General features: G+C 65.2%; 1 protein-coding gene across 1 annotated transcript; it reads right to left on the bottom strand.

Moving 5' to 3' along the window:
* Positions 1-827: 827 nt before the first annotated feature.
* Positions 828-23,569, bottom strand: CHID1 (chitinase domain containing 1). The gene is made up of 13 exons (XM_082845673.1): positions 23,520-23,569; positions 20,834-20,987; positions 20,176-20,325; positions 19,785-19,917; positions 19,185-19,229; positions 18,302-18,408; positions 17,827-17,888; positions 14,890-14,982; positions 9,829-9,930; positions 9,143-9,298; positions 1,358-1,438; positions 1,139-1,181; positions 828-983 (listed from the first exon to the last, which is right to left on the bottom strand). The coding sequence occupies exons 2-13, from the start codon at positions 20,942-20,944 to the stop codon at positions 885-887; spliced, it is 1,182 nt and encodes a 393-aa protein (XP_082701799.1). The 5' UTR covers positions 20,945-20,987; positions 23,520-23,569; the 3' UTR covers positions 828-884.
* Positions 23,570-26,305: the final 2,736 nt, after the last annotated feature.

The raw sequence follows: 26,305 nt of genomic DNA, 5'->3' as shown, positions 1-26,305 counted from the left end.
CTCCTGCAGACCGCCCCGCACCACAGCCCAGCGCCCACTCCCAGCGCGACGGCCTCCTGCTCCCCTTCCGACCAGGCCCTGACCCCGAGGACAGATACATGTCCCTTAGGACCCTCCCCCAGTCACGTCCCACAGCCGCTGCACCCGGGGCTCACGCACAGCGTCTGACCAGCGGGTCCAGCCAGCAGCACCATCACGTGCAGATCCATCTGCTTGGAGCCAGCGGGCCCACCGAGGGGGCGAGGGCTGGGGGTCCGCTGTCCTTCAACTCCTGGCAACCCAGGGCTTCTCCCACTGCTCCCTCCTGGGAGCATGGCCGTTCCCAGCAGGCAGCGGGCCTGCGGCAAGCTGTCGTTCCACAGTGACCACACAGCCCACAGCACCACCGTGGGACACGGCCAGTCTCTCGGAGCCCCAGTCTCCGCCGTGGTGTCCCCGCCCTCGCTGTGTGGTGCCCATCGGGCTCCCAGGCAGGCAAGCTGAGCCAGCACCTGCAGGGGGAGGCCAGGGCCCCTCCGCACGGCCCTGGGGTGACGCCCACTGGAGTGTCCAAGTGTCGGGGAGCCTGGGGCTGTCCCGGAGCCTCCAAACCCACAGCGATCTGCAGGCCGTGCAGGACTCCCTGCCAGCCTGTGGGTCTCGCCGTCACCGGCCACCAGCGGGCAGACAGCCAGGGCTGGGCCAGAGGGGCCTGCATCCTCAGGGCCTGCTGCCCCCCACCCCCCGGACTGCCCGCCCCATCACTGATGAGGAGCCTGGGGTCCCAGGCCGCCCTGACCCCGCCCGAGGCCGCAGTGCACACAGCACGGAAAATGGAAGAGTCTGTATTTTGCCTGTCACTCTCTCTGTCTCTTGGAAAAGCTCAAGCCGGCTCCAGGCCAGGCCTACAGCAGGTCGTAGAAGTAGTCCAGGCCCTGGCCCAGCTCCCAGATGGACAGCCCGACGCCCAGCTCCCTGGCCAGCTCTAGCCGCACCTGCAAGGACTGAAGCAGTGGGAGTGTCGGCCCCGCCCTGCCCGCCTGCCCCACCGTGGGTCACCTGCCGACCCCTGCCCACCACAACCAAGCCGAGGGCCAGGGTTGCCGGGGAAGGGCTTGTGTCTGCTGCCCCCATGCCCAGCGCCAGGACCCACACGTACCTTCAGCGTCGGGTAGAAGACGACGTGCCTCCCACCGCGGCTTCTGCAAGACAGCAGAACCCTCAGTCCGCCAGCCCGACTCCCACCTGCCTCTGCTCCTCCCAGCCCCACCCCCCTCCGGCCAAAGCCTCAGGTGCCCCTCCTCGGGCCAGGCCGGCCCTCAGGGGCAGAGGCCGAGCTTGAGGCCCGCATCACCTGGGGCTGCCCCCGGACACTCACTTCTTGTACTCGAAGAAGTGCTCTGCGGCCTGGCTGTCCCATACCATCTGGGGCCGGTGGTCCTTCAGCGTCTGGATGTACCTGGGGGAGGCCGGGTGTGGGTGCGGGGGCCCTCCCCTGCCCACCCGAGCACAGGGTGGAGGTGGCCTCTGCCATCACGGAAGGGGTAAGGCCACCAGAGGGCAGCAGGATGCGGGGTGTCATCCCATCCCCCAATGGTCTGCGGAGTGCCTGCAGCACACTGGGCCAGGTGGGAGGGCCACGCGTGTGGCCAGACACGAAGAAAAGTCAGGAAGCAGGACCATGGGACGGGGTCTGGAACACTCGGGCCAGGGCTGCAGCAGCTGGGTCCTCACTGGGGGTAGGAGGAGGACAGAGACCCCGAGAGGCTGCTGAGGTGTAAGCAGGGGCTGTGGCCGTGCTTCAGAGCTCACGCCGCACCTTGAGCTGGCGGCATGGCGTGCGGGTAGAGCGCGGGCCCTGCACTGTGGGCGCAGCGCCTGCTGGGCCGGTGGTGCGGGCAGGAGCTCCTGGGGTCGGCCTGAGGGAGACTGCACCTGCTGCAGGAGAAGCAGCAACTTCTGCAGTTGCGGGGGAGGTTTGGGGCCAGCTGCAGGCCTGAGAATGAACGAGAACTGGAGGCAGCCTCGGCACTGCCCCCCCCGCCCCCGGCAGGCGGGACAACAGTCCAGGGCAGTGGTTTCCGGGCCCTTTCAGAGGCCAAATTGTCCTCGGCCTGCCTCCTTGCTGTGGACACAGCTGCCCCAAGCCCACGGCAGGCCCCACCTCACTGCCAGGAGCAGGGGTTGAGAACCCCTCCCCGCCCAACAGAGGACACACAGAGGACAGGCCGGTGCCTAAGGTGCCGCATGGCCAGGACAACTGGGGTCTCCAGCTCACCCCGTGTCTTCCTGGCACGCAGCCGATGACCAGACAGGCCAGAGACCTGCAGCCTGGGCCCAGGGAGGGGGCTGCGGTGCTCCAGGCTGCACCTTGCACATCGGCAGTGGGTCAGGGCTGGACAGAGCCCCCCATCAGCCAGCTCGAATCGTCCAAGATTATTGCGTTATACTTAATTAGCACAACGCTCTTGGGATGTTTGATGTCATCTGCAGCTTCTGATCCAGCGTCGGCTACGTGGCTGAGACAGGTGTGGCATGTGCGGGGATGGGATGTGTGGGGAAGGGTGAGGCATCCCGACCCAGCCTGTCCCTGAGCCCCTGAGGCCCAGGGCAGATGCTGGCGGGCAGGTGGCTCTGGGCCCTCACGTCTGGGGAGCTCTGGCTGTGCACTCCTCCTCCAGGGCTTCCCCTCAAAATCTGCTACCTGCTGGAGGTGGTGAGGCTGCGGGGGCGGCTGAGGCTGGGGGTTCAGCCAGACCCCTGAGAGCACCTGGTCCCTCCCCTCTGAAGGCCGAGGCTTGGCGGTGCCAGGGCGGGGACCACACAGGCCCTCACACTCGCCTGGGTGCAGCCCCGGGAACGTGGAGCAGCAGAGTGGGGTGTGAGCCAGGGTGCGGGCGGAGGAAAACCTGTGCAGGCGGCTCCCAGGCAGGCGGTCCAGGAGGAAGAGCAGGGCCACGGGGGCTGAGAGTCGGGGTGGCAGGGGCCTGCCTGGGAGGAGGAGGAAGCCGGGGCGGGGTGGGGATGAACGGAGGGAATCGGTACCAATGGGCCCTGAGCGTTTCCCTGAACTAAAGCGGAAGGCCTCGGCCACACGCCGGGTGACTCTGTTTCCACGAAATGTCCGGACGAGACGAGTCCACAGGCAACGCAGATTAGTGCCCCAGGGGTGGGGTGAGGTGGGGGGCTGCTGCCAAGCGTTCTGGAATTGGAGGTGGTGGCTGCACAACCCTGAGAACGGACCAAATGCCGCGCAGGTGTGCGCTTCGCAGTGGGGGGTGTGCGCTTCGCAGTGGGGGGTGTGCGGTGCGTGACTCATACCGCCCCCACTCAAAAAAGTTCTCGGGCTTTGGAGTGAAGGCTTCAAGGAATGGCAAACAGAATCGTAGACGAAGACACACCAAACGGGTGGGTGGAGGATTCAGGGCACCGAGACGAGGTGCACGTCCCCCAGTTTCCAGAGGAGCGAGCAGAGACCAGACGAAGAGAGGTGATCAGGCTGTGTGGGTGAGGTGTGGGTGAGGGGGAAGAAGGGAGCTGGGGGGCGGAGGAGGAAGGGGACACCCCGCCCCAGGAGCAAAGCCTAGCGAGGCCTCTGCCTCGGCTGGCGGGGCCTGCGGTGCCCTGTGCTCTCCGCTGTGACCCCACGAGAACTGAAGGGCCTGACCTCATCTGGCCAAGTCTGAGCCACCTGTGTGCCCTGGGTGGAGAGGCCGCCGGCACCGTGACCCACAGCTGCAGCCTGCCCCGGATGTCACTGCTTCCGAGCCGGCCTGAGGGCCTGGGCTGGGCATGCCCCGGGGGGCACCTGACCTGCTGGCCCACCTTCTGGGCAGGTGACCTTCCTGGGCACCGAGAAGGGCAGTCCGCCCTGACCCGGTTTCCCCTGCAAGCCCCTGCAGCATGCGGCCAGGACTCCACGGCCCCTGGTGATGGCCTTCCCAGGCTGGGCTGGAAAGGGGCGCGTGGAAGGGGTAGGGCCCCCCCCGCCGGAGGCCCACACGGGGGGCCCAGTGGGTGCCGCTGTGGCTGATGTAAGGAGGTGCCCCCGCCCCCGGGTCCCAGGCCCCCACCTGCAAGCAGTGGGACCGTTCCCAGCTGTGCCTCCGACGCAAGGGCTGGCAGGTACCCTGAGCAGAGGCACTGTGAAAGCGGGCAGGGTCAAAGGTGCATGGGGAGACCCCGGCTGGGAAGCAAGAGCAGGATGCTTGGAGAGGACCAGGACAGGCTCCGAGATCACACAAGCCAGTGGAGAAGCAAAGGACCTCAGCAAAGAGCGTGGCGCAGGGACGGAGAAGGCCCAGAGCCACGGGGGAGTGGCGACAGGCAGCCCTGGGACCAGGCGCCACCAGTCGCCCCTAGGCAGAGCGAGACCCCGGTGCAGGACACACAGGGAGAGCTTCCCCGAGCCTCTGTGCCCTTGACCTCTGGTGCCCTGGCCCTAAAAGAGGCCTCTGAGCAGGGGCAGGGGTTCTGCCAGCCATGGCCTGCCCTCGGGGGTCCGTCTGGCCGTGCTCTGCTGGGACTGGCTCTTCTTGAGGCCCCTGGGAGGCAGGGGCAGGAGAGGCCAGGCGGGGTGGGGCTGTAGGTCCCAAAGATGCAGGAGCATGGGTACACACTTGGCTTGAGGGCACTCACGGGACTAGCCGCGCACCCTGGCCGCCAGGGCAGTGGGAGGGCCTCCCAGAATGGGGGCTCGGCAGCCGTGGGGACCCACGGATCAGCACGCAGAACTGCACGTGGGGTGATGTGAGCCTGCAGGCGGGGGAGCCCTGGCCCCTCCTGGGGTGTTTCACAGTTGCCCAGACTCCTCAAAGTTGGGGAGTGACGAGGCCACGCACACAGGAGCCCGGCCGTGGTCGTGATGGGGTCTGCTGTCACCCAGGGAAGGCCGACAGAGAGGCTGGGGGGTCAGTGGAGAACCCAGAATGTGCACACACAGCCTGCCCTCCGCCCCTCCCCCTGCGGCAGGCACAGAAGGCGGGCCTGGCTGATGGAGGCCAGAAGGCCAAGCCCCGGCCTGACAGAGCTGCCGGCCTCCCGCCCCTGCTCTGCGGGGCGGGCGAGGGAGCAGATGGTGCGGCCGCTAATCCCCCACTGCCTGAGGGGGCCGGGGACACCTGCCACAGAAGGCCAGGGTCTCAGCGCTGGAGACGCTGAGACGGGAGAGCAGATAATCCCGGGCCAGGCTGGCCTGAGCTTCTGTCAGCGGAAGAGATGGAGAGACTCCGGCGGCCATGGGGCTCACCTGCCCCTCACACCTGGCCTGTCATCTGCTCAGGGACAGAGGCTGTTGTAGTGAGTTCCGGGGTGGAGACCGGCTGAGGGGCGCATCCTGGTGAGCTGTGTTTCTGGGGGGCCGGACCTGGGTGAACACGCTCACTCCCTGCAGAGGCAGCCCTCCCCTCTCCACCCTCCCCTGAACAGGCATCCACCCGCAGGCGGCCTCGTTAAGCCTGCCCATCTGGCTCCCTAGATCCGAACTACCTGGCCCTGGGAGGGGGAGGGCTGCTGACCAGCCCTGGGAGAGGCCTCTCCCCATGACCCCCAGAGCCCCAAGGCCCTGAGCCCAGGGGTCAACCCTGCCCTGCCCACCGGGGAAGGGCTGGAAGAAATCAGGCTGTGGACAAAGGAGGTCAAGTGCAACCCCAGGGGCCAGCCGGGGGCCCCACCCCCTGTCCAAGGCTCACCCAGGGTGCGGGCAGCAGGCGGCAGATGGCCGGCCAGGACCCTGGGAGGGAGGAGGAAGCGGTGGGGTGGGGGCACTCGGGCCGCGGGAGGGTGAAGCCTCGGTGCGGGCGCCGGGTGTGGGGGGTCCTGCGGGCCCACCCACCACGGGATGAGGAGCGTCCGGGAGCCGCCAGACCTGGTCTCACTGCACCCGCCCGACCTCGGCCCCATCCCGTGGGAGGGCTGAGGCCTGGGGAGGAGAGGAGCTCGGCGACGTGCCAGTTCCCCAGCTCAGGCCGGCAGCAGCCCCACCGCCCACGCATGGGGGGGACTCCGGGCATCCCCACACCACGGCACCCCCCAGATGCTGACGCGACCCCCGGAGACAGCAGTCAGCCCTTCATGGGCCTGTCGACTCCACCCGGGCCCCCCTCAGCCCCTCCACAGGACAAACTCACCGGGTAGGACCCAAGCGGGCGCCGCTGCCTGACCTCCATGTGCCCCTGAGGCGGGGAGCCGCAGCCCTGCCGCCCGGCACTCAGCCTGCTCGGCCCCTTGGGCGGCCCTGCTGAGCCAGCACCTGCTTGGTCCAGGTGAGGTGGGTGGCAGACTCCAGGAGGTCTGGGCTGGGCGGTCCCTGACACACAGCCCAGCCATGCCCCCGGGCCTGGGGGAAGCCTCTCTACCGCCCCGGCACAGGCCCACCTCCCTCCTCTGCCTCCAGGCCCGGCCGTCATCAGTGGGGGCACGTCTGGTGGGGGGACACGCTCAGCTGGGGTGGGGCCCGGATGGGGCGATGCAGCCTTCCGTCCCTGGCTGGGGGCAGCCTGTATGCGTGTGTGTACGTGCGCACCTGTGCTCTCGCTAAACACACATCTTCATAACCAGACTCCCCCCTCTGCCTCCCAGCCCCTCCTCAGAACCAGCAGGGGCCACGTGGTGCCTTTGTCGCCGGGCCCCACGAGCTGGGTTAATGGCTGCAAAAACTCCACCTCGTGAGCTACTGCTGGGCCCACATTTAGTAAGGAAATTACAGCTCTTCACTCCTCAGGCGGTGTTAGAGATGAACCGTGTCCCCCCAATTCATATGTTGCATCCTAACCCCAGAACCTCAGAATGTGACTATAATTGGAGATGGGGCCTTTAAAGAAATGTTTAAGGTAAGATGACTGAGGTACCCTGGGGTGGCCCTAACCCCACAGGACTGTGTGTTTATAAGAGGAAGTCAGGAGACAGACCTACACAGAGCAACGACCCCGTGAGGACACAGGGAGGAGACGGCCGTCTACACGCCGAGGAGAGAGGCCTCAGGAGGACCAGCCCTGCCCACACCTGGGTCTGAGACTCCAGCCTCCAGGGCTGGAGACGACACTTCTGTGGCTCAAGCCCGGCCGTGGTACCTGTGTGGCGGCCTGAGCAGAGGTGGGTGGCACCTCCTGCCCTGCCTGTAGGCCCCAACATCTCCTACCCTGCCCGTAGGCCCGGGCCAGCAAAGCCGGGGGCTGGAGCAGAGGTGGGGCCCGGGGTCCCTCTGGCTCTGCCTCATGCGGGTGACCCTGCCTACCGACCCCACCTCTGCAGCAGGAGAAAATGCCCCCCTACTCCAGCTCCTGAAGCCCTAGGGCCTGGTGCTGGGAGCCCGAGCTCCAGACGCAGCTCTGCCCGATGCCCCCCGAGCCGGGCACCCTGTCAGGGATGCTCCCAGGAGCCCCACGTCTGGAAAGGCTGTGGTGGGGACGGGGCAGCACACAAAGAACAGACAGCAGCAATGACAGGGAGGACAGATGGGCGGGGCGGATCCAAGGCACAGGCACCGGGGGCCGAGAGCCCCTCTGCTGCGGGGACATGGGGTAGGCTTGGGCTGCTCCAGGGCAGCGCCCGCCAGCCCGGCTCCCGCCGTCCACAGGGCTCCCCCAGCAGAGGGGCAGGCCCCAGGGAGGAGGGGCTCCCAGGCCTGCGCTGGAGCCCAGGCCCTAGTGCCAGCTGTGCGCACCGGGCAGGGTCGGGGAGGCACGGCTGACTCCGACGTCCCACCCCTGGAGGGGCCCAATCCGCTTCTCCTCGTCCTGGAGGCCCTGCCTCCAGCACAAAAGGGACCCAGGAAACGGGAGCCCTGCCCCACTGCGGGGGCAGGCCGGAAGCAGCCCTCCCGAGTCCAGGCACGGGCCAACCCAGCAGCCTCTGTCTCTCCCCCAGGGCAGACCTGAGGGAGTCACTGTGGACGACGGGCGCGGACAGCCCGGCGGGCAGCTGGCATTCGGCGCCTGACCCCTGCCTGGGCTGACACGCGTGTCCCTGCGGCAAGCAAGCCTGCAGGTGACCCTGCAAACAGTGGGGAGCAGTGGGCACACGCGCTCAGGTCACAGCCTCGGGACCGTCTCTGCTGACGGAACCAGGTCCCTCAGAGAAGCGTACAACTCTTGGTGTCCAGGGGACGTGACGGTACCCAGAGTGAAAGCAGAGGGTCAGGAACCCCAGATGCCCAACACCTAGCCAAGCGAACGAAACTCACAGCGTCCAGCCCGGAGCAGAGGCCCACGGAGAGCTGGCTCGACGGGACCACGGGAAGGGGACAGTGCTGACTGGACCCCAGGCGGGCCCAACGCCAGGCAACCGTTCTCACACAGTGCTGAGAGGACACGCAAAGGCTAAGCCCCAAACGCACTGCCTGACAAGAGAGCTACTACGACACGTGGGAAGGAAAAGCCCCGGACGAGACGCGACCAAGAAACGGTCTGTGGGCTTGAAGACAGCAAGGAAAACTGAACAGAAGAAAACAGAGGCCAAAAAAATGAAATGAGTGTCAGCGGATGGGGGGACAAACAGACTGGCCTAACACACGAGTACTCACGGGCCCGGAAGAAGAGGAGAGAAAGGGAGGGACAAGAAAAATCCTGGAAAAAATAGACTATAACCTTTCCACGTATGATAAAAAGGATAAATACACAAATCTAAAAAACTCAACGGAAACCAGGTGGAAAAAATGTAAAGAAGCCTACGTGGAGGCACCTGGTAATCAGAGCGCGGTGGTGCTTGGTGGTGATACGTGTGGAGTAACCGGGTGACGAGTGTCTTGTGGGACAGAATGCACGGGAAGATGGCGAAGCAACACCGTCGAGGTCCTGGAACAAGCTGGCAACCCAGAACCCCACATCCGGCACAAACATCTCCCCAAAACCCAGCAAGATAAAACGGAAGAGGATTCAACACTGGTAGAAATGCATAGCAAGCAACACAAAGGGCGTCCTTCAGGCTGAAGGAGAGGAGGCCGGGGGGCCGCGTGCTGCTCGGGCCAGATGGGGGCCACACCCCCGCCTACCCAGGGGAAGAGAGGGCACTGGGACAGCACCCTGCAGGTGCCTGGTACGTGGTCAGACCCTGCCAGGCCTCCTCCTCGCCGCACCCCCTCACTTCTGGGAGACACACACCTGACACAGGGTGCCGTGGCAGACGGCACAGGAAGCCACCTGGCATGGGGCAGCCGCCGGCTCACCTGGCCCCGATGACAGGCTCGCGGGTGTCCTTGGAGGCGGAGTAGTCCATGCCGTAGAAGTTGAGTCCCAGCAGGATCTTGCTCCGCCACTTGGACTTGGGGTCCAGGACCTGGACGCAGGCTCGCACCCAGGACAGCGGTGCGCTGGGGCCGGCCCTGCGGGGCCGAGGAGAAGTGGGTTCAGCAGCAGGCAGAGGCCTCAGGGCGCCCCAGGTTGGGGTGGGGCCCACACACGGAGTGGGAAGGACGGCAGCAGACAGGCGGGCCCCTGCAGTCAGCTGAGAGGCTCAGGTGAAGCCTGAGATGGACAGAGGCAGCAGCACGACGCCCCGGCCACGGGAGCACCTTCTCCTGGGCAGCGAGGCAGGCCCAGCACCACAGCCACCATGTGGCGGCCAGGATCGCATAGGCGTGGGTGGACACCCGGGATGGCATTCCCGTGGGGGTGCCCGCTGCCCTGTGTCACGTGACTCCCAAAAGGAGAAGGTCGCCCAATGCAAGGCCAATTGCGGGCTTTGGGAAGACGAGACCGGGCCCTTCATGTGCCTGGAACCGAGAGCTGACAAAGCGTGGCCCTGAGCAGGCTCGTGGGAAGCTGGACTTTGCCTGAGCGTCCAGGCCCCCGGTCGTGGGAGCATCTCTGCGCCAAGCCAGAGCGCACGGGGCCCCGGGGTGCCCCCACTCACTGCTGCGCCGTCGAGTAGTCATAGGTCATGAGGCTGAAGCCATCCAGCACGGGGGCCAGCTGCTCAAGCTCCTTGTGTGTGAACATGCCCAGCTTGTTGGTCCTGCAGTGAGACGGCGTGGTCACCACACCCAGCTCGCACAGCCCCTCCAGCCCCGCCCCAGCTGGCACCTGGGCTCAGCAGAGGGCACGGCAAGCCGGCCGTGTGGGCTCCCAGCTCACGCCCCTTCCTCCCACGCCAGGAAGACACCTCAGGTCACTTTCCCTGCAGAGTGGCCCAGCGCTCGGTCACAAGGGATGGCCCGCAGCTGGGTCCTGACGGGCAGAGCCTGCCGCTGGAGGTCCAGCAGAGACCCGGCTCCCCTCCTGCCCAGTGCACTGGAGACCGCGGTTAGCCCAGCTCCGGGAGGGCCCATCCATACGTGGGCACAGGTGCCCCAGGCCAGCCCCGCTTCACCTCAGCTGCGAGCACGCTGCTATGAGCAGAGCGCCCTCTCTCCCAAGGCCTCAGGCCTGGGGCAGGCGAGAGCCCAGGTGGCCTGTCTGCTGGACACACCTGGTCTGCTAGCCCACCCGCTCTGCCTGCAGCAGCCCCTAGGACTGCAGCCTTGTCCCAGAGCGTCGGGGCCCTCTGCTGCCCCCAACATGTGAGCAGAAAGAGAATCCCTCTTCTCAGCCAGCACCTCCAATCCCTGGGCAGGGGCAGGGGGGCCCACCGTGTGGACCTCAGCCATGGTCACTGGTTCCACAGGGTCCAGGCAGCCCGGCCCAGGCCCCCCCCGAGACATGAGGCACCTGTGGGACCTGAGGACCAGCAGCACCAGCCAACGACCCCAGGACCCCAGAGCCCGCCCCCGAGGGGGGTAAAGTGACCCCAGGACCCCAGAGCCCACCCCCGAGGGGGTAAAGCGACCCCAGGACCCCGAAGCCCGCCCCCGAGGGGGTAAAGCGACCCCAGGACCCCGAAGCCCGCCCCCGAGGGGGTAAAGCGACCCCAGGACCCCAGAGCCCGCCCCCGAGGGGGATAAAGCGACACTCGGTGGTGGGCACCTGCCGCGGCAGGGAGCTCGGGGACACACCTGGGGAGCAGATGCCCTACCGGGCAGTGACAGCCGTGCTCCCTGTGGCCACACTCCAGACTGGCCCTCTAAAGTCAGCTAGAAGGCGCCAGGCCCGGCAGGCGGCGTCTTCCTCCCGGCTCAGCCCCAGAGATGGAGACGGGCCTGTGTGAGGAGGGCCTGGGACCTCGGGGCCTGGCGCACCCCACAAAGAGCGGATGCCATCAGCTCCAGGAAGATGTTTCCACAATTCACAAGCTCACCCGTCCGCAGGTGGGCGTTCGCTCAGGAACCCACGGACGCCCAGCCCCACCGCTTCTGGATTCCATGGCTCGCAAGGGGAGGCAGGGTTGCGAGCGGAGCAGCTCAGTGGCCCAGCAGGGAGTATGCCCCTGTGTCTCACATCCTGGTCACTGCAGCACCGGGGCCTTCCAGGAGACATTCCCTGCTCAACTGGGAGAGGGGATCCCACCCCCAGGGGTCCTGGAAGCGCTGGTGCCAGGTGTGAAGGGGAGGCCGGCGAGGGACAGGACTAAGGCAGGCAGAGGGGCAGGAGCAACGAAGTCAGCGGGGGAGCGGGCACCAGGAGGCCCACTACCCTGCTGGCCTCACTCACCCCATAAAAAGAAAGCCTTCCGCTCAAACCTGCTCAGCACAGCAAGCAGCCTCACTTTCACTGGCCGATTATTTCTTAGACAAACACTCTCAACAACGGCCACGGGGGCCAGGGAGAATGGAGTTTTCCAAGCCCCTTCTCCCAGCCACACTGTTCCAAGAAGTCCGCTGCTCGGGGAGGAGCCTGGTGCAGGCTCCCATCCCACACGACTCCCCGAGCCGTCACCTTTGCTGGTTTCAGCTGCAGCCCCGTCAGAGGCAGGCTCTGCTCTGTGCAGCCTGCGCCCACTGCGCTGGGGGCCGCGGCTCCTGCCAACATCAAGTGCGCGGTCCAAAGGGCTGCAGGGGCCGCCCTGGCCCACCAGCCCCTCTGCTTCCCAAGGCTCTGACCACCTCATGGCCTCTGGCCACGCCTCGTGTCTGGGCACCCGGGGCTGCCAGGTGCTTCTCACTGAGTTACTACCCGTCTGACTGCAGGCACCCCTCCCCTCCAGAAGGCCGGCCTGCCCCACGGGATCCTTCCCCCCGAGACCCTGAAGCTGCCAGAGGCGGGGCTAGGGCAGCGCCCGTGTCTCCTCGGGGCGTTGCAGGATGAGGTGGCCCTGGTAGACGTCACGTGGCCCGGCCTCCCCTCTCCACGTGGTCACGGACAACAGACACGGCGTGGCCTATAGACCAGGGGTCCCCAACCCCCGGTCCTCGGACTGCCACTGGTCCGCGGCCTGTCAGGATCGGGCCACACAGCAGGAGGCGAGCAGTGGGCAAGTGAGCGGAGCTTCATCCGCCACTCCCCGTCGCTCCCACTACCGCCTGAGCCACCCCCGCCCCCTGCCCGTGCAAAAACTGTCTTCCACGAAACCGGTCCCTGGTGCCAAGAAGGTTGGGGACCGCTGCTCTAGACAGTTTCCCCCCAGACATGAGGAGGCTCGCCCAGAGAAGGACCCCCACCCATCTCCTTCCTGACTGTGGGGAGATGGCCTGCCCGAAACCATGGGAAACCACGGGGGTGACTGCAGCACCCGTCAAGGTGGGCACCTGCCCGTGAGGATGCGAGCTCACCGCAGGGCAGGTCCTGGGAAGGAAGCCAGCCCTCCATGCCTGAGGCCAGTACTTTCCTGAGGGTTCCGGGAGTGCTGGATTCTCAGAAGATACAGCCTGAGAAGCCGGGGTGAGAACTAACTCAGAGCCCCCTCCGGAGCGAGGACGGCCCAGGGCTGATTAAACCAGCCGACTGGTGCTGGAACGTCAATGGGGGCCGAGCCGCGACCTCGGGAGCAGGGCTCAAGGTCAGAATGGCCGCTGTGCCAGCAGCCCCTGGAGGGAGGCCCCAGACCAAGGCGCACAGCGGCAAAGGCACGCCGGCCCTGGCGCCGCACACGCAGCCCCTCCTGGGGCAGCTGTTCCCGTGGGGGGCAGCGCAGCCTTTGTGAGGCGACTGATGCTGCAGAAAACCCCGGAAAGACTGTTTACGTCTCCCTGGCTCCTCTGCTGGGGCTGCTATCCAGAAGCATGGCAAAACAAGTCAACGATGAGACAAATTCCGAGGCCGCCAGAGCCTCTGGAGAGAGCAGGGCTTGCTCGCCAGCCGGGGGCACGCAGCCCAGGCCTGAGCCCCCCAAACACACCCCTGGCTGCCAGCAGGGGCAGGCCAGACTAGGCCACAGCTCAGCGGCAGTGCCCAGGACCCGTGCCTCCAGCCCTGGCCACGGTCTCCTCCCTCCAGTCACCTCCTCGACTGCCGCGTGGAGGGTACTTCCTCCCCTGGCCACCGCAGGGTGAGAGAGCGGCCCTGGCTCACCCCATCCACTTCCTGCCTAGGGGACAGGAGCTCAGGCTAGACGGCTGGGCAGAGAGGGCGCCGGTCGGAAAGCTGCACCCCACCCTGCCCCAAGCCCTCCCGCCCTTCCAGGCCAAGCCCAGAGACCAGCCCCTCCACACACACACACACTCTCCAGCACATGGGCTGGGAGTCTGCTCTCTGCTCCCGTCAGAAGCTGCGAGGCCCGAGGCCCTGGGGAGTGGCGGGGTGTCAGCAGGGAAGGGCTGCAAGCAAGCTCTCTGGGTCCCACCCCCGGCCAGGCAACCAACCTCTCCCCAGCCGAGACTGAAGGGCTGCCCCAGCTTCCGAGGAGCTTGTCTCTGCCGACGGCCCCTGACTACAAAGGGCAACCGGGGCTCCATCGGCCACAGCACCCCCCCCCCGAACCGTCACAGAAACCAGCAGACCCCGGAAACGGGTGCCCACGTCTGCAGCCGAGCCCACCGGCTCTGTGAGTGTCTGCCACCCCTGGCTCTTCCAGAACGGGGCCCCCCATCCTAGGAGGACTGGCGGCCCCTGCTACTGCCAGCCTATCACACGCGTGTGTCGCACACAGGAGCACACACGAGGCTGAGGGCCCTGGAAAGATGGGGAGAAGAGTCGGGAGGGAGGCCGAGGCCTTTGGGCTTGGGTGGGACCACCGCCCAGGCCTCTGGTGACGCGTGGGGGCTCTGGGGTCACGAGGGCCAAGCAAAGGGCGGGCAGCCAACCTGGGAGCGGCAGGTGCCTGCTGTGGTGGCCTTGGCCTTGGCCTTGGAGCGCCCGCAGGCTCTTCTGTGTGGGGCTATCGGCCTGTGAGCGTCAGGGTCGCCAGATAGCTCGGGTCCCAGAGCTGCCCACCTGCTCCTGTTAACTGGCCCGCACCGCAGAGCGAGCCGACAGCCGGGGTGACAAGATGCATGGACAGCAGTCCTTCCAGAGCAGTGCACTGAGGGCCCAGGCTGCCCTGGGAGCCAGCGGAGACCAGGCAGAGCGCAGGCAGCACCCCTGGGCCTCTGTGCGCCATTGACCCGCCACTTGGCTCCGAGCTGCCCTCAGTCCTCACTGTGCGATCTGGCCTCCTCCGCGCCCAGCACAGGCTGGACGTGGGAGCCAGGCCACCTGACTTGGCACTCGGGCCCCGCACCTCCCTGTCCCGGGGGTTCTGGAAGAGCTGCTTCACCGGGCTCTGCGTCCCGGTGTGTGCAGGGCCGGGGGTGGCTGTGCGAGGGGGCTGGGCCGGCCGCCGCCCTGGGGTGGGAGGTCAGGGACCCCTGGGCACAAGCCCTCATCTCAAGGCAGGATATGAACAGCTGGGCTCAGTGTGGGAGCCGTGACCTCCTGGGGCCTAAACCGGCACAGGCCCTGCACCGCAGTGCCCGGGGCCTCGCCAGGGACCAGCGGGGGCGGGGAGCGAGTCTAAACGACACGGTGTCAAGCGCTCAGGTGTAAGGACGCAGCCTTGACCCGCTGACGCATGAGGGCGCGCTGAGGCCACCGAGGTGTCCGAGTGTGCTGATGAGGGTCCCTGTCACACACGCGGTGGCCAGCGTGTACCTGGACGGGGCTGGGCAGCAAGCACGGCACTCACCCAGGGGCGACAGCGGGTGGGATGACCAAGAAGGCTAGCAGCCGGGCCTGGTGCAGTGCCTCGGCCACGTGGGTGAGCAGGTGAATGAGGCCCCTGCAAAGAAACAGAGGACAGGTCAGGGGCAGCTGGGCCGAGACCCGCTGCAGGCAGACGCCCCTCACGGCCACGCTCTGCCCTGGAGGTACGGGCTCCCGGGTGGGTGCACCAGGGGGCCTGGAAGACACCGCGGGGATCGCCCTCCACCTAAACTGCCGGCCCAGCCCCCATCCTTCCTCACATTCAAGCCCCCTCCCTCCCCACAAGAGTGGGGTGGAGAGCAGAGAGGGATCAGTGTGCTGCCCCATCACCTCTGGACCCTCCCAGACACACAGCCGGGCAGGGAGTCAGGAAGGACCCATGTGGACCTGGCATGCTGGCCTGCTGGTGGCCAGGTCAGCCTGGGCCACAAAACACCTCAGGCCGTGCTGAGAGCCCTGCTGCACCCGGAGGTGCCTTGAAATGAGGACTTTGGGGCGGCTCCACTGATGAGGCCTTGTGCCCAGGGGGCCCTGACCTCCCACCCCAGGGTGGCGGCCGGCCCAGCCCCCTCGCACAGCCACCCCCGGCCCTGCACACACCGGGATGCAGAACTCTGTGTGCCTTGGCCCCAGGGGGAAATAAGGAGGGGGCACCGGCGCGTGCTCGACCAGGAGTGCCTGGAGGCGGGGGAGCGTCTCTGCAGGCAGCGGGCCACCAGGCAGGGGGCAGAGGAGACAGCAGTGTCACGGGGTCGCCTGGACCCTAGGCGTGTGGTAGGTGGCAGTATCTCAGAGCTGGCGGGCAGCACGTCCGGCGGGACAGTGGCTCTGGCACCGCCTGGGAGCACTCGTCAGGACACCCCAGTCCCGGAGGCCACCGTCACCGTGCCTGGGAGGCTGTGGGCCCAGTGACCGACCTGGGTCCTTCGCTGCAGCCCGTCAGGAGCCCCCTCCGTCTGGAGAACAGGCAGCAAGTGCTCCCCGCCACTACCAAGTGCAGGAGGGTCAGAGGGGCTGCCCCGGCCCCCAGCCCAGAGCAAGTCCGCAAAGAGCGAGGGGTGGGGCGAGCACAGCTGCCGGCCATCCTGCCAAGGCCGCCGTGGGGCCCGGCGCGCACTGACCCCTGGGCTGCGGCAGCCTCTCAGAGCCCCCCAGGCGGCCCCACTCAGCGGTGGGGCGATCCCGGCCACTCCGCTCTGGCTTGGACTGTAGGTGGTCAGGGGCGCCCCCGGGGGAGCACACGGGCTGGAGGGGGCCGGCACCTCCCTGAGGCCAGAAGCTGTCAGCACCTGTCACTGCTGGGTGCCTTCCTGGCTTCTGGGACCACCCAGGGGATTGCCTCTCTGTGAGAGGGGGGAGGCGGCCTCATGGCCCAGGGGAAGCACCTGCTCGGCGGGGACCGGGGGCAGTCTGCTGGGACGGAGTCCTTGGGGTTTCCCCTCGGCTGCCCGCCCGCCCGCTCGCCCGGTGTGAATGCAGGAGACGGGCCTCTCGCCAACGCTGGGCAGCCCCGCACGCTCCTCCCCGGGAGGCTTTCACGAGAGGGCCTGGGGGACCCGCAGCCCAGGGTGGCACGTGGACAAGGTGCCATTGCCTCGCATCACACCAAACAGGCCTTCCCAGGGTGACCTGGCGCTTTGGGTAGGAAACAGAAGCCTAAAGAGGGTGACAAGTGGGCACAGGAGCATGGACGCCCCTGTCATGCCCGCCACGGCCAGGCCTGTCCTCGGAAGCAGCTCCCAGGCAGCAGTGTCCAAAGCCATCTACCAGGCTGGCCAGCCTCCGCCCTCCTCCGGGCCCCCCGCCAGGAGCCCCCGGGGTACGGAGGCGCTGCCGGCTGCTCCGGCACCTCCTTGCCCAGCTGCACCCCCTCCTCAGAAGGCGCCATAAGGCCTCCTCAGCAGGGCCACCACCCAGCAAGGACGGAGGCAGAGCCGAGGGGGTGGGGGGATTGTCTCTCGGCCAAAAGCCAGGGCCCCCGACGTGCAGGTGCCGCGTCGGCTCCCAACAGACGTGGGTATCCTCCACGCTCTCAGCCTGGCTGTCTCCACCCATCCTCCTCCTGAGCTCCAGCCTTGGGGCCCTCCCAGGGCAGGTGGACAGAGAGGGAGCCTTTCAGAAGCACCCACTGGGGCGGGGGTCTGAGCACCGAGAAGCAGGCACCGTGGCCGGGGGCCTGGGTCCAGGCCACCCCTGTTCCCGAGGCCAATAGTGGAGTCTCCCTACCCCCACCCAGGCAGAGAGGCCCCGGCACGCCTGGCTCCATGCACAGCTTCCTCTGGGTCTCGGGCAGGAGGCCCGTCCCCCTGCACAGACCCCTTGACGATGCGCATCCCCCTGCATTGAGAGGCAGGAGACCCCACGGACGCTGTCTCCGAGCAGGCAGAGCACCGCCTGCAGCTGCAGGAGGGTAGGAGAGGAGCCCTGCCCAGGGCTACCCCAGGGGTTTGGGACACGTACAGAACCAGGAGAGCCGCTCCTGCAGGGGACCTGCCCCTCTCCCGCCCTGCCGGGTCACTCTGGCTGTGAGCCTCATGTGCAGGGTGGACGCTGCGAGGGGACCACGCGGCATCCTCCCAGGCCGGCTGACGCAAAGCCTGTGGGCCTGGGCGGCAGATCCCTTTCCCAGAGGACTCTGTGGCCACCTGCTCCAAGGGCCCCTGGCCCTGCACGGCCACCTCTTCTCCAAGTCCCCTGGGGGCTCCATCAGGCCAACCACGTGGGTGTCTCAGCTGGCCACCTGCCCGCAGCTGCCCCCGGGCCTCTTGGAGCCACTGTCCGACTTTCTCGGGGTGCCATCCCCACCCCCAGGTGCAGACTGTGGGAAGCAGGCCCTCCTCCCACACGAGGTCCCCCCACATCCTTCCTCCAGCCTCTTCCTGACCCCTGGGGGCCCGCACGCTGCCCACAGCCCACTCACGCGTGCTTCTGGATCAGCAGCTGGTTCCAGACCTCCACCACCAGGCCGTCAAAGTGCTGGCTCTGAGAGGAACGGGGGCTGCTGAGGAGGGCCCCAGGAGGAAGGGGTGGGAGGGAGGCGCAGAGGCAGCCCCGCTTCCTCCCACCCAACCAGGCCTCAGCCCGAGGGCCAGGCTGCAGGCCTGGAAGCCCCTCTCTGAAGGTGGCGGTGTGGGGGTCCCCAGAGGAGCCAGGAGCAGAGGAGCTGGGGCTCTCGCGTGCCCTGTCCACTGGTATGCCTCCCCCAAACCTGACCCCAGGGCCCTGAAGGGTTCTCCCCTCCCCGCAGCCCAGCACCAGCTACCAGGGTGGGTTCCCTCCCAGGAGGGTAGCTGGCAGCTGGGCACTGCCCAAGGGAAGCCCCTGCCCCCGAGACGCATGGTGGCCAGAGGGAGCCCACGGCAGCCGGTGGTGGCTGTGCAGGCACCGGGCGTCACCTTGGCCACCTGGACGACGGTCCTGCTGAGCTCCTCTATCTCGTCCTCGCTGTCCAGGACATTCTGAAAGTCCTCGTACGTCCAGTCCTCGAACCGGAGCCGAGGCACTGGGGACAGACCCGCAGAGACTGTGACCCTCTGTGCCGGCTCTGCCCACAGGCTGGCCCTTGGCCTCCAGAGCAGAGTGACCACAGCCAGGCACCCAGTAAGGTCATCCCAGTGCAAGGTGGCTGGGTGAGGGAGGGGCACCAGGGGGCGCTGGGGAAGGACGGAGGTGCGCACCCTCTCCTCCCGGCACACCAGGCCCCCGAGTGCCTGGATGCTAGCCCGCCCGCCGCCTCCTGCCTGCCTCCGGCTGGACCAGCCTCCGCCGGCTCCCCGCTGGCCCAGCTGCAGGCCCCCTTCCTCCTGTTCAGCTGTTATGTGCCCCTAGACCCCCAAGCCTCCCTCCCCAGCCCCACTGCACTTTGCAATGGGTCCCTTCCTCGCCAGCCACGAGCTCCAGGACGGGCAGGGCAGGGTGAGCGTCACCCTTGGGCGCAGCCCCCAGGTGCCCTCGATAAACACTCCTGGGTGAATGAAGCGATGGGAGGGCAGGACCACAGGCGAAGGCGGGGCTGGCCTTGGCGGGCTGAGCTGGGTGGGCGGGAGGGCCAAAGGGCTCTGGCCGGACTGAGGGCCCTGAATGCCGGGCTGGGGCGGCCTCACTTCTGAGCCGTTGGGAGAGTGACCAACGTGCCAGGCAGCACAGCCTGGGTTACCAGGCAGGCAGGTGTGAAGACCCCGGGGCCACTGACCCACCCACAGGGAGCTCCAGGACCTCCACCCGTGGCGTATGGCCTAAGGGCCCCCAGCCCTGACCCCGCAGGCCCACTGGACTCACCCACACGCAGGCCCCTGGCCTGCTTCCTGACGGCCCGCATCCACCCTGTGGGACGTGGAGAAGCCAGTCAATGTGGGGACACAGCCGCCTGCCCACGTGAAGACTTGCCCTACCCGCCAGGAGGAGAACAAAGGGAGGGGGGCAGGGGAGAGTCTGCGGGCCCTGCACTGCCCCTCCTCCCCCTGCAGGACCGCCAGGGCCAGGGGCAAGTGGCTGCTCTGGGGGCGACGACTCCGAGGCGCCTGGGACCATCTCTCAGAGCTGAGGGGAATCCAGGGGCCAGGCACTGACGCTGCCCGGCCGTGTCCTCCAACACACTGCCCCCCCAGCTCGGGGAGCCCCACCACCAGCTAACACCTCCTCTCTCTGAACCCAAAAGGGAGGACATCTGTGCAAACACAGGTGCAAAACATGGCTGTCAGGACAGCCAGGCCTCGCGCCCTCCTGGACACTGTCTTGGACGCCTCCTCCCTGGACGCTGTGTACAAACCCCCAAGGGCAACAGGGATGCGGGTCGATGCTAGGTAGGCACCACGCTCGCACACACTCACACCCTCCCAGACCCCTGGGGTGAGCGCAGACGAGCAGCGGGGCGAGCACCTTGGTCCACGTCGTCAAGGCCCGTGACCTCAAACATCTCACGGCCGTGCCTCTTCAGCTGCAGCCACACGGGCGCGACGTGGGTGAACTTGCCCCCGAAGATCTTGGCGACATCGTAGCCGTGCCTGTTCCACTGGCAGAGAACGGAGAATGGTTGAGCCTGCTTGCAGCTGGGGCAGAGGGTCTGAGGCCACCTTGGGATGGGGGCACTGCAAGGCTGCCCGCACCATGGGGAACAGGACGCTTGGCGCGATCCCGGCCACTCCTCTGGGAGGCATGGCTCCCGCCACACCCCCATGGCGGCAGCGGCCAGGGGAGGTGAGAACGCAGACAGACCTGAGCAGCCACCTTGCCCTTGGGACCTCCCTGCCCACCCCAGGGCCCGGCTTACTGGCGTGACGTAGCCCAGGATGTCCCCAGCAAAATGCCTTTTGTGGGCCTTCGCTGAGCAGTAGCTGCGATGCTCGAGAACCACATCCTCGGCTCTGAGGTCTGTCACCACCAGACCCCGCTCCTGCACGGGCTTGCTTGAAAACTGAGTCTGAAACAGAAGGAGCAGGGAGAAAGCTGTGAGGGTTCGTCCCCAGGCAGAAGCCCAGGGACAGCAGCGGTCCTCTTGTTCAGCAGGGGTGTGTCCCAGGATCAACACGGAGCTGCTGAGCAGGAGACCGCAGGGAAAGGCCTGCCTTGAGGAGCTGACAGGCCCCGAAGACTCACTCTGCCTCCCCAGGGCTGCCCCAGAAAAAAGGCACAAAGACACAGCCAAACCCGCGTGGCTCCTGTCTGATCTGCTCAGTGAAGCGGGGAAGAGCGCAGGGGTCGAGGCAGGGTGAGGGCGGAAACGTGGCACGTCACAGAAGGTCGGCCCAGCGGGGGCAGGCGCACCCTCGGGCCCCAGCACCAGAAGCTGCTCCCGCCAAGGCCAGCCAGCCAGAGCCCTGGGGCAGCACAGCGCAGGCTGCCCAGAGGCCAAGCTCTCGGCTCACAGCCCCAGCGGGCAAGGAGGCGCAATGGCTCAGCCCTTTGGCCCATCTCCAGACTGCCCTTACCTTCTCCAGCAGCGTCTTCGAGGCAGCCTTTTTGGCATCTGACTTTGACAGGGTGGCGTGAACAGAGCCGCAGGCCAGGGCAAGCCAGAGTGTGCCGAGGAGCACCTGCATGGTGGGCGTGTCACAGCAGGGTCCAACCTCGGGGTCCAGGGGGCTGCAGAGAGAGCAGAGCCCGTGGAGACCCCCAGCAGGAAGGGTGTCCCCTCTGCCTACTGTGGCAATGGTCCTAATGGTGCCTGGGGCCTCCCAGCCCTAAGCTGGGCACTGAGCCAGCCCCAATGGCCAGAGTCCAGCTGTCAGCACCGCTGGGCCCTGGCATCCCTCAGACACCCAGGAAGGGCCTTCCTTGCTGCAGGCTGGTGAGCCCTGCCCCACTGCCTCGGGGCCGCCCTAACCACAGCCGGCCAACTAGGAAAAGATTGGCTCTCCACCCTCCTCAAACCCCAAAATATTCTGGCTACGAGCTACTGGCTTAAGTGCAAAATAACAGGGCTATGGAAAGGACTAGAAGAAAACTTGGGTGCCTGTGTACGTAGACTCAGGGACAGGGGCTGGAGAGGGGAGGCTTTTCCACCTAAGTCAGCAACAGTAAAGGTTATGATAGGAAACGTCAATAGAGTTTACTACGTAAAAACGTGAAGCTTTCACCTAGGAAACAAAAAGCAAATTTATTTATTTGCTTAAAAAAATATTTATTTAGGTTGTGCACGGTCTTAGTTGCGGCACGCGGGATCTTCGTCGTGGCATGTGGGACCTTTTAGTTGCAGCATGTGGACTTCTTAGTTGAGGCATGTGGGATCTAGTTCCCTGACCAGCCATCGAACCCGGGCCGCGGCACAGGGAGCACGGAGTCTTACCCACTGGACCACTGGGGAAGTCCCAACGAAAAGCAAATTTAAAGAAATAATACACAAAACAAGAAAATACTTGGAACATACTTGACAATGAATTTCTATTCCTCATCTACACGTGACATGCAAAGAACTCTTACAAACTGAAAATAAAACACTCCAATAAAAAATGCCCCACTATAAAATACAGAGAGAACGTGAAAAGGTGTCACACACAGAGACACCCCATAATACAGACCCCCCCATAACACACAGACCCTACCTCCACCATCACCAGCAACCAAAGGAACGGATGCTGAGATAAGACAGCGAGCTGTGTGTTTTGGTCCCCCCCACCCCCAGGCACTGGCAAGGACTAACAGATTGATGCGACCTGACGACCTGGGGCAGCTTCACTCTCAGAGCTGTTCCTGAGAATTCATGTTGATCAGACCTTTTCGGGTGACAACGTGGTCACAAATATACTTTCCAACATGTGTTTCTTTTTTTTCAAAAATCCCACTTTGGGGGACATCCCACTTTTGTCGAAAACGCTCCAAGATGCTCACTGCAGCGCTGTTTAATACCCTGCACTCCCAGACGCCAGAATACGGAGGGCACCACGGTGCTCATGACCCCCTAGTACAAACGTCACAAAGTGCACACGCACAGCAGGGTCCTGTTTTATTATAAATTTATTTATTTATGGCTGCGTTGGGTCTTCGGTGCTGTGCGTGGGCTTTCTCTAGCTGCGGCGACTGGGGGCTGCTCTTTGTTGCGGTGCGCAGGCTTCTCATTGCGGTGGCTTCTCTTGTTGTGGAGCACGGGCTCTAGGCGCACGGGCTTCAGTAGTTGTGGCATGCAGGCTCAGTAGTTGTGGCTCGTGGGCTTCAGTAGTTGTGGCACGCGGGCTCAGTAGCTGTGGTGCACGGGCCCAGCTGCTCTGCAGCATGTGGGATCTTCCCGGACCAGGGCTCCAACCCGTGTCCCCTGCGTTGCCAAGCAGATTCTTAACCACTGCGCCACCAGGGAAGCCCTCCACTTCATTCTTAAGATACTGGTTTTAAACCATCAAACCCGTCTCTGCTCAGTGATGTGCAATTTGAGAAATGCTGACCATCGTGCCCTGAGCGACCATCACTAACACCTGGCAGGACCCCGAGCCGACTGTCCCGTGAACAGAATGCTGCCGTCCCCACAGCGGGGGTAAGGTCCGTCACAGATTCTCGCCCGTGAGCACAAATTCTGGAGCTAGCTGTGTTCCTGCGGGGAGGGCCGAGTGCACTTGGAAGTGAAGGCGTCGTAAGAGCAGGAAGACCCCAGCCCCGGCGGACGTTAACCTCGGGTTCTGTCCACACTGTGGGCCACCGTCTTGTTCCCTCAGCGGAGGAACCCTGAGGCAGCCTGCCATGCGCAGGGGGAGCGGGGAGCGGAGGATACTAGCGGGTGGAGGTCAAGAAGGAGCCAGCCCGGCGCGGCCCATCGTGCCCCGGGTCCCGGCCCCACGCCGGCCACGCCACGTGCTGCCGCTCGCGCCCGCAAGCTCCCGCCCCGCGTCCTTCGTCCACACCCGCTCTTACACGCACTCACTCACACCCGCTCTCACATCCCCTCTCGTCCACTCCCGCTGTCACACCCACTCACACACCGCCTCTCGTCCACACCTGCTGTCACACCCCTTTCTCGGCCACACCGATGTCACACCCGTTCTCCCTCGTGCCGCGCCTCCTGCTCTCACACGCACCCCCCGCGCGCTCACTCCGCGGAGAGGAACGGAGGCCGTAGGAGGCGGGGAAGCAGACGCCGGAACGCGGGACGCGGACACCAACCCGGCCAGCCGCCGCCGCGGCGCTCACCTTCATGTCCCGGAGACCGGACGCTCGCGAACGCCGTCGGAAGTCCCGCCTCAGAAAGCCCGCACGCCGTCGCCGCCGCGCCACGCCAGCTTCCGGGCCGCCGCCACGCATGACACGCTGGGGGCGGGGCCGAGAGGGAGGGTGGGGGGAAGCCGAGGGGAGGAGCCTAGACGGGGAGGGCGGGGCCGGGGCAGAGGGGCGGGAATGGGGGCGGAGCGAGGTCGAGGGGCGGAACCGGGGCGGGGCGGAGCCTGGTGGACAGGGCGGGGCTGATGATGTGGGCGGAAAGGGGCGGGGTGGGCCGGACTGGCCAGGGCGGGGAAGCGGGCGAAAAGGAGGAGACCCGCCCGGGGCGGGTGGGGTCCAGACTTGGGCGATGGGAGGATCTAGAGGCGCGCGCCGACCCCGGCCTTCCGCGGGACCCGGAGTCGCCCGGGAACCTAACGCCCACGCTCGACAGCTGGCGCGGGGGTCTGGGTTCGGGGGAGCGCGCGGTCCCCACGCCCCGGCAGCGCACGCTCGGTGGAGGGCTGGGCTCCCGGTGCGACGTCCGCGTTGCGACCACGTGGGTGACCACGAGGGCGCGCCGTGGGTTCCAGGGCCGCAGGTGGCCCGGAGGGCCGCGCAGGTTCGACATCCGGAATTCCACGTTCTCTCTTGAACGCGGGAATCGCCTCTCCAGGCTTTCCTCCTACCGCCTGGTGGCCGCCCGCCAGCCTAGCCCTCCTCCGTCAGCCCCCATGTCGCCCTGGGTGAGCTCTTCTCACTCTTTGGTTTTGGTCACCATCCAGGGGCCGGTGGTGCCCACAACGCTGTCTGGAGCAGGGACACGTGCTCCAGGCCCTCTGGATGGCCCCTGAACATCGTAAATCCCACATATTCTAGAGTCAGTGCTCTCTCTGTCCTCGCCTCCAGGAACTGTGGCACTTCTCACATGCAAATCCCACAAAGCTGGAACCCTCCAGAGGCTAACAGTAACCGCCCCCGTCCCCCAACCTTTCAGCCCCAGCAAGGGGAGTCAGTGCGCCTCTGGGACAGATTGAGGGCACAGTGGCCAGCGGTTTTAATCACAAGGCATTTTACACCTGATACATGCTGACAGATCCTCCACCCATCCCTAGCTGTTCCCAGCAGTTTCCTGCAGAAAACCGCATAGCCCGTCCCTGCTCGGCCAGCCCTGGGACTTGCTGCACGGCTGTTTCCCCATTTCTGCTGCTCAAGAGGTTACTCCCTGAACTGAACTTCGTTCTCTTTCTTCCTACTCAGGTTTCCTTCTTTCTTTTCCTCCTATTTCTACCAGACGACCCCCACGGTCTTCCCAGGGGCTGGGGGCTGGTGGGTGTGATGAGGCATGTCACGTACCAACCGTCAAGTGTCACTGGGCATCTCTGTGTTCCTGGCACCCAGCTCAGCCCTGAGGCCTGACCTTTGGGTAGTGACCCCAGGTCAGGCAGAGCTCTGGAGAGAGCCCCAGGAGGCAATGCTGGATGCAGCCCTAGGAATGCCAAGGAGATCCCAGCAAGGGCAAAGTTCTCTGAGTGAGGAAGATATTTAGTCGCCTTAGGATCCCTTGAGAGCAGAGATATTTGGAGCTAAAGGACTGCAAAGTTGGACTTCCCTGGTGGTCCAGTGGTTAAGAATCCACCTGCCAATGCAGGGGACACGGGTTCGAGCCCTGGTCCAGGAAGATCCCACATGCCACGGAGCAACTAAGCCCATGCGCCACAACTACTGAAGCCCGCGCGCCCAGAGCCTGTGTTCTGCAACAAGAGAAGCCATCGCAATGAGAAGCCCGTGCACCTCAACGAACAGTAGCCTTCACTCGCCGCAACTGGAGAAAGCCCAAGTGCAGCTACGAAGACTCAGGGCAGTCAAAAATAAATAAATAAATAAAAATTTTAAAAAATAAAAAAAGAATTGCAAAATCCACTCAGGGGTCACTCTGGTCCTGCACGGCAGACCCCGAGAGCAGGCGGGAAGGAGGGACACCAAACCTGGTGCCAGACCTCCTCTTCAGAGCCCCCACTGGGCAGGGTTTGGGGGTCTTTGGAGTTGTGAGCACAAAGCTGTCAGCCTCCCAGCTGGCAGAGCTGGTGCCAAGGGGCCCCAGCACCTAGGTTGAAAGCTGACTTCTTTAAATGGGTCCAGCCACAGGAAGATTTAGAATGAGGCACAGGAAGGTTTAAGAGAATCTGAACCAAAGTGTTAGCATTTACAGATGAGGTGAAACTTGAACACATTTGGTAGTGCGTGTTCCTGGAACATTTGAGACAACTTGGGGTTCACCATTTTAAATATTGAATCTATCGAGTGTATGAGTTCTTGAAGCACCCGAGATTTTGTTGTCAGTTCAGACAAGCTGGAGTACATAACTGGAAGTGAAAGACACTTAATTCATGAGTTCAGTTTGAAATGCTGAAAATGCTTGAGATTGTCGCTGGCACAGAATATTATGCAGAGGCCCCTTAAAAACAACCATAAAACCTGCTAGGCTTGTGAAGGGCATAAGGGCTTGTAAAACGGAACTTAGCAGGTTAAAAAATGAGGTTTTGAAATTATAACTTTAATAAGTCGAATCCTAATTGTTTAAAGTTAATGTAAATCTGAGTATAAACTCCTTGCTCAGGCCCGAAACCCTAACCCTCAGCCCCCATCCCTGGCCCTTCCTCAGGCCCTGGCAGCCCGAGGAGCTGCCTGCCCTGCCAGGCCCACGCCCTGCGCTGCGAGCCCAGGTCTGGCCCACGCTTACTCCATCCTCCTCCTTGCCCCCGCCTGTCGCAGTGGGC

The sequence above is a fragment of the Leucopleurus acutus genome (genome assembly GCF_964270905.1).
Source record: "Leucopleurus acutus genome assembly, chromosome: 8".
Lineage (NCBI taxonomy): Eukaryota > Metazoa > Chordata > Mammalia > Artiodactyla > Delphinidae > Leucopleurus > Leucopleurus acutus.
This window is presented reverse-complemented; position numbering and strand designations above follow the sequence as displayed.